Below are 16,656 nucleotides of genomic sequence, written 5' to 3'. Positions count from 1 at the left end.
GCAGGACATAAAGTCAACATACAAAAATTGGTTGCATTTCTATACTAACAATGAAAAATCTGAAAAGGATATTGCAAAAATAATTCCAATAGCATCAAAAAGAATAAAATATTTAGGAATTAACTAAGGAGGTGACAGATTTGTACAATGAGAAACACAAAATATTGCTAAAAGAAATCAAGGGCCACAAGGAAAGACACGGAGAAAAAATGTAACCTAAAATGGAAACACCATTAGGCTATTAGTGGATTTGTCTGCAGAAACTCTACATGGCAGTGGAGAATGGAATGACATATTCAAAGAGCTTAAAGATAAAAATGGCCAGCCAAGAACATCTCCAACAGTTATCCCTTAGATATGATGGACAAGTAAAGGTTTTCTCAAACAAAATCGGAAGGAGCTCACCATCACTAGATCTGTCTTGCAAGAAATACTGAAAGGAGTTCTTCAAGCTGAAATGAAAACAGGCTAATCAGCCTCATAAAAACATATGAAAGCACACAAAATGCTGGTAAAGCTGAAAATTATACAGTCAGATGTAGAAAACTCTAACTCTGTATTAGAATGATGTATTAATACTCAACTATAGTACCAAGGCTAACAGAAAGCTGGAAAACTATAGCTACTATAAATTAACAAATACACAACAAAAAGTAGATAAACTGTAATACCAATATAAAAAGTAGGAGAAAAAGGATAGAGAAATTTACAGGCAATCAGTGATAAGTTACTCTCAGCCTAAAATGTATGTGTTTGTAAGATGTTTTATGTAAGCCCAAGAGTAACCACAAGAGAAAAACCTAGAGCAGATTCGCAAAAGAGAAAAAAAAGGTGGAAACTAACATACCACCATGGAAAATAATTTATAAAGGTAGGCAGAAACAGAAAAATAAAACCAGAAAGCAATTAACAAGATGTCACTAGTAAGTCCTTACATATTAATAATTGCTCTAAATGTAAATGAATGGAGTTCACCAATCAAAAGGCATGCAAGTGGCTAGATGGATAAAAAATAAGACCCAGTTATGCGGTGCCAATAAGAGATCCACTTCAGCTTTAAGGATGCACAGAAGACTCCAAGTAAAACGATAAAAAGATATTCTATACAAGTGGAAACCAAACAGAAGTAGGGATAGCCATACTTGTATCAAAACAGTTAGAAAATTTGGAAATATGTAGAATCTAAACAAACTCCTGAACAACCAATAAGCGAAAGAATAAATCAAAAAGGGAATCAAAGAATATCTTGAAACAAATGAAAACAGAAACAAAACATACCAAAACCACTGAGATGCTGCAAAAACAGTTGAGACAGAAATTTATGGCAACATATGCATACATTAAGAACTAAGAAAGATTGCAAATAAACATCATAACCTTATACCTCAAAGAAGTAGAATAAACAGAACAAACCAAGACCGCAGTTAGTAGAAGGAAGGAAATAATAAAGTTCAAAGTGGAAAAGACCAGAAAAATAGAAAAAAAAAAAAATCAACAAAACAAAGAGCTATTTTCTTTGAAAAATAAACAAAACTAACAACCCTTTAGCGAGTACTTATGACAGAAAAGACTCGAATAAATAAAATCAGAAATGGATGAGTAGAAAGTGCAATTGACTACAGAAATACATAGACTCATAAGAGACTACTATAAACATGTACATGCCAGCAAATTATAGAACCCAGAAGAAATGAGTAAATTCCTACAATCCCATAACCTTCCAAAACTGAACCAGGAAGACAAAGAGTCTGAACAGAATGATAACATGTAAGGAGAATGAATCAGTAATCAAAAACCTCCCAACACAGAAATATCCAGACCAGATGGTTTCCCTGGTAAATTTTTGCAAACATTTAAAGAAGAATTAAAGCCAATTATTCTCAAACTCTTCCATAAAGTTGGAGAGAAGGAAACACTTAAAAAGTTATTTAATGAGGTAAACAATACTCTGATGACAAAGTCAGATAAGGATACTACAAGAATAAAAAACTACAGACCAATGTCCCTGATGGACACAGATGCAACAATTCTAAACAAAATATTAGCAAACCAAATTCAAGAATTCATTGAAAGGATTGTATCATGACCATGTGGGATTTATCCCTAGGATTCAAGGATGGTCCAACAATATATGAATCAATAAATGTGATATGCCAGATTAATAGAATGAAAAATAAAAATCATATGATCATCTCAAAAGATGTAACAAAAAAACACATTTGACAAAATACAACATTCTTTCATGATAAAATTCCTCAATAGATTGAGTACATAAAGAACATACCTCAATATAATAAAAGTAATATACAACAAACACACAGGTAACAGCATACTCAATGGAAAAAATGGAAAGCTGTTTCTGTAAGATCAAGAACAATACAAAGGTGCCCATTGTCACCACTCTTATTCAACATACTGTGAGTCTTACCTAGGACAGTCAGGCAGGACAAAGAAAAAGCATCCAAATAGGAAAGGAAGAATTAAAATTGTTGCTATTTGCAGATGATGTGACATTATATACTGAAATTAAAAAATGGTTGGGTCTAATCAATGAATACAATAAAATTAAAGGATATAAAATCACAACACAGATATTAGTTGTTTTCCATACACTAACCATAATGCATCTGAAAAAAATAAAAAAAAAAAACTATCCCATTCACACTAGCAACACAAATAATAAAATACCTAGGAAGAAATTTAATCAAGTAAAAGATCTATGAAAACTACAAGGCTTTTCTAAATGACATAAAAAAATTGGAAGGATATCCCATGTCAAGGATTTGAAGAGTTAATATTGTTAAAAGGTCCATGCTACCAAAGCCATTTATAGATTCAACATAATCACTATCAAAATTCCTATGGCATTTTTTAAATTTGTTTTTTATTTTTAATTAAAAAAATTTTTTTAATCTTTTTTTATTTTTTAAGAGACAGAGTGCGAGTAGAGGAGGGACAGAGGGAGACACAGAATCCAAAGCAGGCTCCATGCTCTGGGCTGTCAGCACAGAGCCCAAAACAGGGACGGAACTCATGAAACATGAGTTTATGACCTGAGCTGAAGTCAGACCCTTAACTGACTGAGCCACCCAGGTGCCCCAGCATTTCTCACAATAGAAAAATCAATCCTCAAATTTGTATGGAACTACAAAAGATCCCTTTATAGCCAAAGCAATGATGATAAAGAAAATCAAAAGTGGAACCATCATACTTACTGATTTCAAAGTATACTATGAAGCTACACTAATTAAATAATACAACCCTGGCCTAAAAACAGGTACTTAGGTCAACAGAACAAAATACAGTACCCAGAATTAAACTCCCACATATACTGTCAACTAATAAATGATAAGGGATCTAAGAACAGTCAATAGGGAAAGGATAGCTTTTCAATAAATGATGCTGGGAAAACTCAACACGTGCAAAGAAAATTGAACCCCTACTTACACCACCCACAAAAATCACCTAGAAATGGATCAGACTTAAACATTTGGATAGGATATCCAAAGCACAAATGTAAAACAAAACAAAACAAAACAAAACAAAAGTGGGACTACATCAAACTTAAAAGCTTCTACACTGCAGAAGCAAGAATTAAGAAATTAAGAAAATGAAGAAATTAAGAAAATGAAAACGCAAACTAATTATTGGTAAATAAAAGGCAAATGGATAATGGGTTAATATCCAAAATATACATAGAATTCCTAGAACTCAGTAACAAACAAACAAACAAACAAAAAACCCACAAAGAATCCAATTAGAAAATGGGCAAAGGAACTGAAGAGGTACTTTTCCAAAGATGACATGCCAATAGATACATGAAAAGGTGCTCAACATCACTAATACAAGTCAAAACCACAATAAGATATCATTTCACACTTGTAACAATAGCTATTATCAAGAAAACAAGAGATAACAAGTGTTGGCACTGTTGGTGGGAATGAAATTGGTTCAGCCACGATGGAGAACTGCATAGTTTCCCCCAAAAAAGTTAAGAATAGAACTACCGTATGATCCAGTAATCACAATTCTGTGTATAAATCAAAAGGAATTTAAAATTATCAAAGATATACACTGTATACTGCAGCATTAACACAATAGCCAAACTGTGTCCATCAACAAGTGAACGGACAAAGACATGGTGACACACACATACAAATATATAAAGTGTGATAGATCACATTTTATTTACATTCATATCACATTCATATACATAAAACAGAATTATACATATATACATATATGTGTGTGTATATAAATAAAACAATACTCTTCAGCCACAAGAAAAAGGGAAATCCTGCCATTTGCAGCAACATGGATGGATCTTGAGGACATTATGTTAAGATAAGACAAATACTGCCAGATACCTCCTATATGTGAAAGGTAAACAAAACAAAACAAATGAAGAAACAGTAAAATGGTACTTGCCAGGGGCTCAGGAGTGGACGAATGGAAGAGATGTTGTTCAGGGTACATGCTTGCAACTATTACATGAATAAGACATGGGGATCCCATACGCATACAGTGATTACAGACAGCAAAACTGTATTAAAGACATTAAACTTGCTAACAGACTAGATCTTAATTTTTTCCACCACTAGAAGAAATGATAATTACGAGATGTGATAGAAAGGTTTGCTAATGCCTCAATGGTAATTGTATGAAAATATGTATATCAAATCAATGTGCTATGTATCTTTAACTTACGGCATGTTAAATGTCAATAATATTTCAATAACAAAGACTATAACTCAAGATAAGAAAATAATTTAACTGATAAGAAAATAATTTATTTACAGATGGATTATGATGCCACTTTTATTACTATCAAATGATTTTTTCCCAGAAAATCTACCAAAGAAAAAAAGCATTTGCATCAATAGTGAAACTGTGAACATTTATAATTAAGATTAATTGTATTGACTTTTGTTTTGAAACAATTCATGTTCACACATATTACGTAGTAGTAAAATAATATACGGGGAAAAAAGGTCTTCATAAACTTAAGATAGGCATAAAACTAAATATAAACTGAAAGTTTTCTTCCTAATCACAATTAAATTATAACATACAAAGTATGGCATTTATATATTATTTCTTTATATGAGAAGTATCTGGGGGGGAAAAACACTCATTGCATACTGTTCAGTTTGCATGAAAAAAACCTTGAAACTTCCACGGATATCAATTTTTTGTCAAGAACTACTAGTATAGTCATAAACAAATCAACGTTGTAATAACAAAAAAGCCTCAAATGTGATATAAATTCTTTGCACAAAATAGTTAAAAAGTCATTTGCAAGATCCTCTCCACAAAAGTAAATTGTAAATAGAGACAGCAGTCAATGCTGTCTGAATTTACCAATCCTATTTTATGTCATATTTTATATCCTAGAACACAGAAACTGGAGCTGGCCAGAAAGCTAGATTTTTTTAAAACCAGTTGGAAAAAAAATCAATTACAGAAGAAAGTCATCTTGCACACAGTTGATGCAGATTCACAGAATTCTACACTGTTTTGCTCATGAAAAAGCCTTGCACATCTCCATATACGTTTCAGCTCAATAATAAGTTTGTGCCTTTTGTACAGCTATAAAAATGTGAAAACACTCAATCTGTTCTTGTGGTCCCAGTGCTATGGAGACTGGGAAGACACAGGAAACATAACAGAGAAGTTTTGTTTTTTGTTTTTGTCTTTTTTTAAGGGTAGATTAACAAATTGAAGAATTCTCAGGCATCCCATTTTAATTTTTTCTTATGAATTACTTGTGAGATAATCTGACTCTATGTAAATGTGTGCAACTGGAGTGCCAGAAGTTAGAGGGAAGAAAAAGCTGCAGGGAAAAAACAATACAAATAACTACAGACTTCTTATCAGTTAAGTTAAAGTGTATATTGTAAATTTTAAAGCAATCATACAATAAATAAAATGAAGGGACATCTAGTAAGTCAGAAGAGAAAATAAAATGGAATAAACATATTTTATACCAAAGAAGGCAGAAAAAGAGGAAAAAGGAACAAACCAGATGGAATAGACATAAAAAACAGCAAAGAAAGCATAATTAACCATATCACTATTACATGAAATAGAAATAAACACAGAAAGTTAAAAAGAGATTGTTAGGCTAGTTTTAAAAAACAGAAAAACAAGACCAAATTGTATACTACACGTCTAAAATTTGAAACAGTACAAATGTCCATCAAGATGAATGCAGAAACAAACTGCCACAATCATACAATGGAATACTACTCAGCAATAATGACTCAACTACTGATACAGTTAACAGCATGAGTAAATTTCAAAATGATGTGCTAGCTAGGCAAAAGTTCACACACTCACACACACACACACACACGCACATGTGAGCACTGGCTGATTCTATTTCATGGAGTCATACGTAGAACATTCACAATTATTCTACAGTGATAGAAATTAGATTTAGTTTCCTGGGGAGGAATGTGGGTGTGCATAAGGGAAGCATGACAAAAGTTTCTGGGATATAGAATATTTTACTTCATGTTGGGGTAATATTTAAACAGGTGTATACCTTGGAGAAATATCACTGAGCTATATACATAAAGTGGGAGAATTCATTGCCATCTTATGTTAACCATAATTTAATAAAATTAAGAATGTTAAGTTAGGAATCAAAACTATATCCAGAAATGTTCCAAAAGTTAGAAATTAAACACAGTTTAGAGTAGTGTTAAAAGGTGGTTTATCAGATGTTTAAGAACATATGTATGTATACACAGCTTAATTTAGAATCCATGTTTAAAATTATAATTAACAACAATGTGAAGACTAATCAGTAACTTAAATATTCTACAAAAAATTATTTATACATACACACAATCACATGCCTAAACACACACACATAAAGTAATTACCAATTGAAGCTGAGTACATTTGTTTCATGTGAGTTTCAATGACAGAAGGATCCCGAGAGCTGTAAATTCCCAACTCAGGGTAAAAGCTGGAGCCAATGTCATCCGGGGGATTATGTTTCCCTTGTGGATAATTCTTGGTTATTCTAGGGTCCCAATGCTTCAGGACTGGATGGTTCCAATGTATATATTTACCATCAAATTGCGGATTTCCATACCAACTGTAATAAAAGACATGCAAATAATAATTCAGAGGTCGCAGCTCTTCCAGGTAAGGTTCAGAGGCTTTGGAAGGTTTCAGAGTGATTTCAACACTTTTTAAATTCTTGATATTTGTTTCACTGTTGATTTTGTCATTGTTTTGGGAATCAAGGTTTTTCCCTAAGTGAGTTTGTTGATGAAGTTCTGGAAGAAGTTCAAGTCCAAAAGGATCTCCAAAAGTAGCTTTATTTGGTCTCAGCATTTTTAAACCCATCATCAGGGAGAAAATAAACAGAATAAAAAGTGACAAAATGATGCAAGTCCTTCTTCGAAATTTTGCCATGATGACATACTTTAAACTCCAAAATGGTAAGTGTTTAGCTGTAATTTATTGAAAAGTGGTATTAGTAAGTAGTATTGACAATATTACCCAATGTATTCAAAATGAAAACAAAAATCTGTAAAGTTCATTACATTGAAAGATTTTAAAAGTTCATCATATTAGTTGTATAATCAAAAACTGAGATCTACAAAATAATCTATATATGGCTAGATTAAATAGCAGTATTTATTTGGAAATATCACAATTACATTTTATGTTTTTATGTTTAAGTATGTATATACATATATGTATAGGTATGTGTGTATATGTACATAGGTATATACACACATATATGAATAAAATATCTTTATGTACAAATTTCTGGCTTGGGGAAAAGTTGACACTGATTTTTAAAATACGACTTTCTATGATAAATCATGCTGTTGTTATTCCAAAGAATTAAGTTCATAACAACTAATCCTGATAGAAAAGACAGACAAGTAAAACATAATCAGCAAGTAATTCTGTCTCACACATACACAAATACTTTCTATAAACTGTTACTTCCATTATGCATATATGCAAGAATTACTAAGATGAGCAAGCATATTTCTTTTAGGGCTAAAATCAGTCTTCTCAAAGTAAAGTTTAATTGTGAAATATAACACACCTAAAGATTAATATAAAAGACATACATCTAGGTTGAAACATATAAACATTCAAAACGGAAGCTGCCAGCTTAAAAATTCATCTCTACCTTTTGTGCCCCTTGCCAATCACCAGCCCTGCCCCTTCTCCTTAACAACAACCACTTGCCTTTTGTATTTACCATCCCCTCACCTTTCTTTGTAGGTTTTCTAAAACATACACGTATCTAACCAATATTCATTTTGTTTTGCCCATTTCAAAATTTTACTTAAGTAGATATGGTAATATCCATATGTACATATACACAAATAGAGAATATGCATATTAATCTTACACAAATATATGTGTATGCCTTCCATATACTTAGATATACTATAAATATGTATAATTACATATATAATTAGATGTACAGAAGTTACACAAAAATATTGAGAAACTTTATTAAACCTTCTCTGACACTTTACGTGGTATCCTACCTCTTTTCCATCCCTATGTTCTAATTTGCATCAGTTCTTCCTCTCATAAAAAAGTCATGAAAATGGAAAGGCATAGGTAGATAGGTCTGGAGATTTTGTTTTACAACTATAATAATCCACTGGTTTCATGAAAATGCTTTCGTGTCAAATATTCTCCTTCTTAAACTTTTGGAAGTAAAAAGTTAACACTTTCTCTATTGTTCCTAAGACTAATTTAGGGACACCCCCCCAAGTTATAATATTTTAATATTATTACATGGATACACTATGACCACACCAACAAGCTGGACTCATTAACGTAGATCATGTAACCAATTAACACTAGACATAAACTAAAACAAGCATTATGAAAGTAGAAATAGTTGACTTTTAGATGAGAAACAGGTGAATCCTTACTGTTGTTCAAGGAACAAAAATATGTTTCATTTGGTTGGAATATCAAAACAAATTCTAGACTCAGTTTAATTGAGCAACTAAATTGTGTAAAAAATAGTATGCTATGTGCCACATGAAATAGACTGATTAGTAAGACACAGTTCTTATGTTCAAGATGCTTGGAGTCCCCAAGGAAGGCAGAAGACACATATGCAAATAAACTATAACTCAAAGAAGAAAAGTGCTAAAAGAGAAGTGAAAGGCATGTATAAAGCATACCATATAAATTAAGGAGTTGAAAAAAAACTCTTTATAAAAAAATGTAAAATCTTAGAAGAAGGAGTACAATATGCATAGGCTGGTGGAAAAGAGAAGGGAAAAAAAAAAAAAAAAAAGAATGTCCCTAGTGTCAGAGAAAGGATGTGCCCAAAGATATACCTGACATGAAAGACACATTGTGAAACACAAAGGCCTCTGTAGGCTGCAGCCAGTAAAAGATAAGGAGGAAAAATAAAGCTATAGTGCTATGTTGGAACCATGCTACACCAAAGAAAGAAAACTTTTCTGGTAAACAAGGGACCACTAAAGGCTTGTAAACAAAGTATTGGCATAATAAGAGTTCAGATTAGAAGAATGGAGCCCTTATAAAAAAATAATGTTCAAGGCATCAAACTCCACCATTTTCCGAATCTAATAATCTCCCATTCACTGATCATTTTAACAACTTACTCCTTTCCTACTTCTATTACTATTTTTAGTGACTCCACCAATATGGATGATCCAGTCCCGTAGTTTAGCCACCCCAACTCTTTGCCTCACTTCTAAAGATCTGTTCTTTCTTTCACTCCACTTCTCAGGTGTCATACTCCTACTCTTGATCCTGACATTGTCAAACATTTATTACTCCAAAATCTTTATTTTTTTTTCCCCATTTCCAAACATAACCTTCCGTGCCTTGAGCCCCTCTAGTTTAGTATTCTCATTCTGGCAATTCCTTGACCTTATTGAGATGTCCAGTCCACTGAGTCCACTACTTTTTTGCTATATTTCCTTTTCTTCATGTTTTGTCTCTAGTGACAGTTTATAGTCCATTGTCCAACATTATAATTCCTCACTTCTCTCCTTTCTTAATACATACTGGTAAAACCCCAAATAAATGATGTGTGCCTTGACCTTGATCCAGAACCACAGAATTATACTGGACAAAACACACAGCATGTTGACTTTTCACTATGAATTCATACTCAAGACGCTTAACAATCCTGTCACTAAACTCCAGTATGTTCACTTTTCTAACCTCAGAATTACTTTATTCATTTTTGTTTTTCATCAAACCTACGGCTACATCACCAACTTCCTTTATTATCTTCAGATATCTATGTCTTATCCAGCTGACCCTTGAACAATGCGGGTTTGAACTATGCAGGTTCATTAATATGTGCATTTTTCAATAAATATAGTGCAGTACTAAAAATGCATTTTCTCTTGTGATTTTAATACCATTTTTTTCTCTAGCTTACATTATTGTAAGAATACAAATATAATATAAAGGACATATATAAATAACATGTTAATGAACTGTGTGTGTTATCAGGAAGGTTTCAGTCAACAGTAGGTAATTAGTAGTTTTTGAGAGTCCAAAGTTACAGGAAGATTTCCAACTGCATAGGAGTCAGCACCCCTAACCTCCAGTGTTCAAGGGTCAACAGTACTTCATAGAGGAAACAAAAACAATTTTACACAAACTCCCTTATCTTCCCATTAAGAAATTAACTTTAATATCAACTTGTTTTTATTGTCAGCAAAGGTTTCCAATTTTAATATTTGTTGTTTCACTCCTTGGATTTTCTTCTATAGAAAGCTCTATTACTTTTATTGAATTTTGCTCAACTTTTACAACTGTATTATCTCTTCAATTTTTAAGTTTCTGTACCCTTTACCTTTCATAGGGCATTATCTATTGTGTTTGTCTTGTAGTCTTCATTTATAAAATTTGCTCATTTTTCACTTTTCATAGTCATAATTTGCTTATTCATCCAAATCTCATATAGCTATTTTAATTATTTCTATTAAAATATTAGGTTATGGTTGTCATATATTTTATGAACAGGTCTCTCTGGCATGCTTTCAGTATCTACAAGTATGTTCACTTCTTTGCTTATAAGGACTTTGTATGGGACCTGACTGATCTTTTTCTATTGACAAATATTACATGAAATAATTTTCTCTCAATTTTTGGAAGTGAATGCTTTATCATGATAGTTTTTCCAGATTCATGCTCTATAGAACTTAAGCTGTTTTTGGGAAATCTTACAATGGCTTTGAATGTCTTTCTGAGATCAGTTGGGTTCTTCTCCATTCCCACATTTATCTGGCATTTTTTATTTCCTTGGCTTGTATGCTATTATTACCCTGCTCAATTTGAAAGCTATTTCCAGAAGTTACTCTTCAATATGGGGTTTTGTCCTGAAAACCAATATGTTGTAGCCCCTTCAGATGTTAGGCTTCAAAGTCTCCCTCCCCCGTTGCAGCTACTATTCTCAAAGTGGTCTGTCACTCTTTCAATTAATATCTATGGTTAGAAATGTTCCTGTCTTCAGTTCAAGCAGATGCACTACTGCTTTCCTCTGTTTCCTCCTGCACAGAGTTAGAAAACAAGTCTTATAGTTATTAGAGAGCTGTCCCCTTCCACTCATACTGTGAGTCCATGGGGGATAACTTGTCTTTCAGTTTTGTTACAGATTATTTGTTTTGGTTTTACTATTTACTGGTCTGCTTTTATGATTTCAGGATAATTTAAACATTATACCAAAGCTGTTGCCATCACTCAACTCTTTGTACTTTCCTTAAAATGTGTTAATACCATAACTCTACTGCTAATTACATCTTTAGCAGTATCTTAGAAGTTCTGTATTCTGTACTTTTATGACCACTGAGTTCAAAATATATTCAAATTTCCATTATTTCTCCCATGAGAACTTATTTATAGATGTATTATATTTGGGAGATTTCCTAGTTTTTTGTTGTTGTTGTTGTTGTTGTTATTGATTTATAGTGTGAATCCAATGAAAACATCGCCTGCATGATTTCAGTGCTGTGAAATATGTGGAGACTTGCTTTAAGGCTCAGCCTATGATCAATCTCATTAAGTGTCCCATATACATCAGGAAAGCATATTCTGCAGCTAGTGGTTACAAGATCTATGTACCAAATATGCTATCTTGTTTATATCGTTCATATCATCAGTATTAAAAATCCCCTATATTTATATCTACATGTTTATATTATATAATTTTAATTGATGGTATTATGTAGAGACAAATTTGAGACTGCTAGATTTTCCTGAAATATTAAATCTTATTTTATATGAAATGTTCCTTTTCTTCTCTGATAGAGTACAGTGTAAGACAAAACCTAATATTAATATAGCTACAACAGATTTCTTTTGGTTGACACTGGAACAGAGTATCATTTTCATCATTTTATTGTCACCTCAAATGGTTATTTTTGAAATAAGACACTTATTATTATTGCTGTTTTTAACCTGAGAGTCTTTGTCTAATAGTTGTAGTATACACTACATTTACAGTTCTATAAATATGGATATTTAAATCTAATTCTTGCCCTTGTTTTTCCTTTTGGCCTTCTTACAAGCTCCATTTTCTCTCTTCCTTTCCCCCCCCCCCTTATCTTTTTAATGGTTTCATTTTTCTCTGTTATGCATTCTCGGCGCAATTAAGAGCATGCATTCTTCTCAAAAACTGGTATGAATTAGAACTTTACTATTTCTCAAACAATAAAAGCACACTTAGAAGACTTTAGTTCCTTTATCCCTGCCCCAAATTTGAGCTCCTATTTTGGTGTAGATTATTTTTTTTACACATATCTTAAACCCCACCAGATATCATTTTTTTTTAATATTTATTTTGAGAGGGGGGAGGGGTAGAGACAGAGGGAGAGAGAGAATCCCAAATAGGCACCATGCTGTCAGCACAGAGCCAGCTGGGGGGGCCCAATCTCACAAACTTCAAGATTGTGACCAGAGTTGAAATCAAGAGTCCAGGGCTTAACTGACTGAGCCACCCAGGCACCCCTAGGATATCATTTTATACAGTCAACATTATTGCATTTACCCTTTTCTTTCCTCTTTAGTTCCTCTTGCATTCGCCTACTTCCATTCAAACTAATTTTCCTCATGGTGAAAAAACAATTCCCTTTAACAGGGCTTTTAGTATTAGTCTGCTGCTCATAAACTCCATATTAGTTTGTTTGAAAATGTATGTTACCTTCAACTTAACATGTATACATAGACTTCTATATTGGCAATTATTTTCTTTCAGCACAAACTATTATCTTCTGCTTTTGTTTCTGTTGAAAACTCAACCACTATTTTTTTTTCCTCTTTGATTTTAAGGATTTTTAAAGGTATTTTCTTTTTTCTCTGGTTTCTTTTAATACTTTTCTCTTTTTCTTTGGTTTTCAGCAGTTTCCCTATGGAATAATACACATGGAATATGGTTTTCTTAATACTTATCCTGCTTTTGGTCCAAAGTGCTTCTTCAATCTGGGGTTAATAGCATTCCTTAGCCTTGTAAAATTCTTGACCACAATCTCTTCAAATATTGCTTTTGCTCCATTATTGCCTTCTTGCTCATTTTGGAATAGATTACACGTTAGAATTCTATATCCTATGTGTTTATAACATTTTTTTAAACTTTCCCTCCATATCTCTCCATGTCTCTGTACTTCTGAAATATCTTCTAGTTTCCTATTTCTCTTCAGCTGTCATTTCTTAATTTCAGTTATAATTTTACTCTTAGAATTTCCATTTGACTCTTTTCAAAGGTATCAGTTTTCTGCTAAAATTTTCCTTCTCTAATTCCTTGAACATGTTAATCCCATTTATTAAAGTACACCTCTAATAACCTGAATTGGACCTTAGGGATTCTGTTTCTATTGCCCGTCTTTTGTTGTTTTGTTTTGTTCTTGCTTAGTACCTGGACAGTCACAGTCTTTCTGTAAGGCGGGTTAATTTATTATTGAATGCCAGCCCTTGTGTATGAAATGTGAAGAGGAAGATTATCTGAATCTACTAAGAGCAAAATCTTCAAAACTGGGTTTAAGTCCTTGTAAATATTTGGACTATTTGTAATTAATCCTTATTCCTTTACACATATGGGTACTGAAATTAAAGGCATGGGTTTTATCAAGATCCTTCAACTTTCTATTTTCTACTTATGTTTAGCTTCTCTGCTACTTTCAAATGAGGGATTTTGAATAACGCTTCCTATCTCCCCCACAATCTCCCAAAGAATAATGCATGATGTAGGGCTCAGAGCCATTGAAATAAGTAATTCCACCTGAATTTCCTTATAACCTGAGCGTAATGAAACGCTTTAGAAGGGACTCAAAATTCAGATTCAATAGAAGTCATAGTTAATTTGTCTTTTCATTAACTATAGCTTTTAAAATATGCATATCAGAAAATACGGTCAACAAAGGACAACTGACAAACTGAAAATACCAAGATATTCTACCTCATTCAAAATTTTTAAAAATGCAAATTAAGGGCGCCTGGGTGGTTCAGTGGTTAAGCATCCGACTCGATTTTCGCTCAAGTCATGAACTCTCATGGTTGTTAGATCAAGCCCTGCATCAGGCTCTGCGCTGATGGTGTAGAGCCTGCTTGGGATTCTCTCTCTTTCTCTCTCTGCCCCTGCCCCATGTGCGCTTACACACTCCCAATCTTGCTCTCTCAAAATAAAATTTAAAAAATGCAAATTAAAACTACACACAAAAAAAATCGTTTCTTATCTAGGAGACTGGCAAAACAAACACACAAATATATGCTGTTGGTAAAACTGTGGGAAAACAAGCACTTCCAAACACTGCTAGTGAATGCAAATTGGTACAGCCTTTTTGTGAATTTGGCACTAACAAAAATACATATACATTTACCTTTGGACTCAGTCCTACTTCATGGAAATTACCTTAAAAATATACAACATACACAAAAAATACAAAACCACATGAACAGTACATAAATCCATATACAGCACCATTTGTAACTGTAAAATGCTGGGGTGTTCAGCTGAATGAGGAAGAGATCTTGGAAATGACATAAACTGATTTTCTGGATATATTCTTAAGTGAAAAAAGGAAAATGCAAATAAGGAAATATACATTTTTCAAGTGAGCAAAGAAACAGAATAAACATTAGATAATGATGTGGATTATGTATGGGGGTAAGGAGAAACAGGGCAGAATAAAGGGGGATGAGAATGGGTAGAAGGATTGGAGGATGGAAGTGACTTCTCTTTTTGTATAGTTCTTTTTTTGAGCCATGTTATATTTCCCATACTCTAACAAATATAAAATGTTAAACTCCAGTTAGTAAGCTGTTTTTGCATTGGTACAGGTTAGCAATTCTTAACACTTAATGTGTATTCTACACGTAAGCCAACAAACAATATATGCTGGAACCTGGGGCCCAGGTTTTTCACTGACAAAAAAGTTGAGTTATGTATAAAGTGAAGGCTAGAAAGAAACTTGTGTTACCAGACAGTAATTAGCAGTATTAGTATGGATGTGTGTTTTTTATCAGTAAATGGGGGAAGTGTGTATATACACATTAACATAACCACATTATTTCCTAGTTCTGTCCACTGGCAGTCTAGGACCAAAGAAACCCCAGCGGCAATGAACACATCTGATGCTAAGATTTTTGGTTTTTAAATATTCCTTCTCTACTTAGAAGCAGCAGTAGTTACCTTGGAGAAATGTGGATTCCCAGACTGTGGCTGAGAAAGTACAAAATGAGCCTTGATCATCTTACCAGAAAGTAAAGTACTCAAGAAGTGTTGGGGATATGTCCATTCGACACAAAAGCCAGACTGAGGGGCAATCACTGCCTAAATCCAGGACAATTTCAGCACCAAAATAAGGAATAATAAATGATAGGTATTAAAATAAGAATTCATGAATCCATGCTGATATTTTTAGTTTTTTTTTATTTTCATACTGATGTTTAAAATGCAAAAATAAATAAAAGGATTAGAGAAGACTCATATTAGAATGCCAACTAATAAATTAAAAAATTTGTTTTACATTTATTTTTTTGAGAGACATAGACAGAGTACAAGTTGGGAAGGGGCAGAGAGAGAGAAGGAGACACAGAATCCAAAGTAGGTTCCAAGCTCCGAGGTGTCAGTACAGAGCCCCACGCGGGGCTCCAACTCATGAACCGTGAGATCATGACCTGAGCAGAAGTTGGACACTTAACTGACTGAGCCACCCAGGCGCCCCCGCAACTAATAAATTTAGATAGAATAATGGAATACCACTATTTGGCAACCACCATAATAACAACTATTATTAGGCAAAATCATCAACAGATTTTAAATGAGGAAATAAAAGTTTGATGAGAAACAGGATATCCATATATTGGCAAAGTATCTCTCCAAAAGATACCTAATTAACTACAAAGGGAACAACAGTAACTCAGTGCAAAACCTAGCAGACACCACCTTAAATGAGTGATCAAAATGAACTTCATCAGTTAATTTTGGTTAGGTAGATATAAGTTTCCTGAGAGGATGCCCTAAGAAGGAAACAATCACTGCTATGGTATTCCTGTCAAAATTTAATTTGGATCTAATCATGAGGAAACATCAGACATTAGACACACACATATCCATACATACATACATTACATACATATATACACCTATGTACACACATACATGTT

The 16,656-nt window shown here is 33.1% G+C and overlaps 1 protein-coding gene across 1 annotated transcript in view; it reads right to left on the bottom strand.

Moving 5' to 3' along the window:
* Positions 1-16,656, bottom strand: part of MANEA (mannosidase endo-alpha) — a 71,398-nt gene that overhangs the window by 50,279 nt on the left and 4,463 nt on the right. Inside the window, exon 2 of the mRNA XM_049654014.1 lies at positions 6,891-7,469. Coding sequence (XP_049509971.1) covers positions 6,891-7,431 — 541 coding nt within the window. The 5' untranslated portion in view covers positions 7,432-7,469. The remainder of the gene's footprint in view (positions 1-6,890; positions 7,470-16,656) is intronic.

Source organism: Panthera uncia, assembly GCF_023721935.1.
Source record: "Panthera uncia isolate 11264 chromosome B2 unlocalized genomic scaffold, Puncia_PCG_1.0 HiC_scaffold_24, whole genome shotgun sequence".
Taxonomy (NCBI): domain Eukaryota; kingdom Metazoa; phylum Chordata; class Mammalia; order Carnivora; family Felidae; genus Panthera; species Panthera uncia.
The sequence above is the reverse complement of the archived record's forward strand: the minus strand, read 5'-3'. Positions and strand labels throughout refer to the sequence as shown.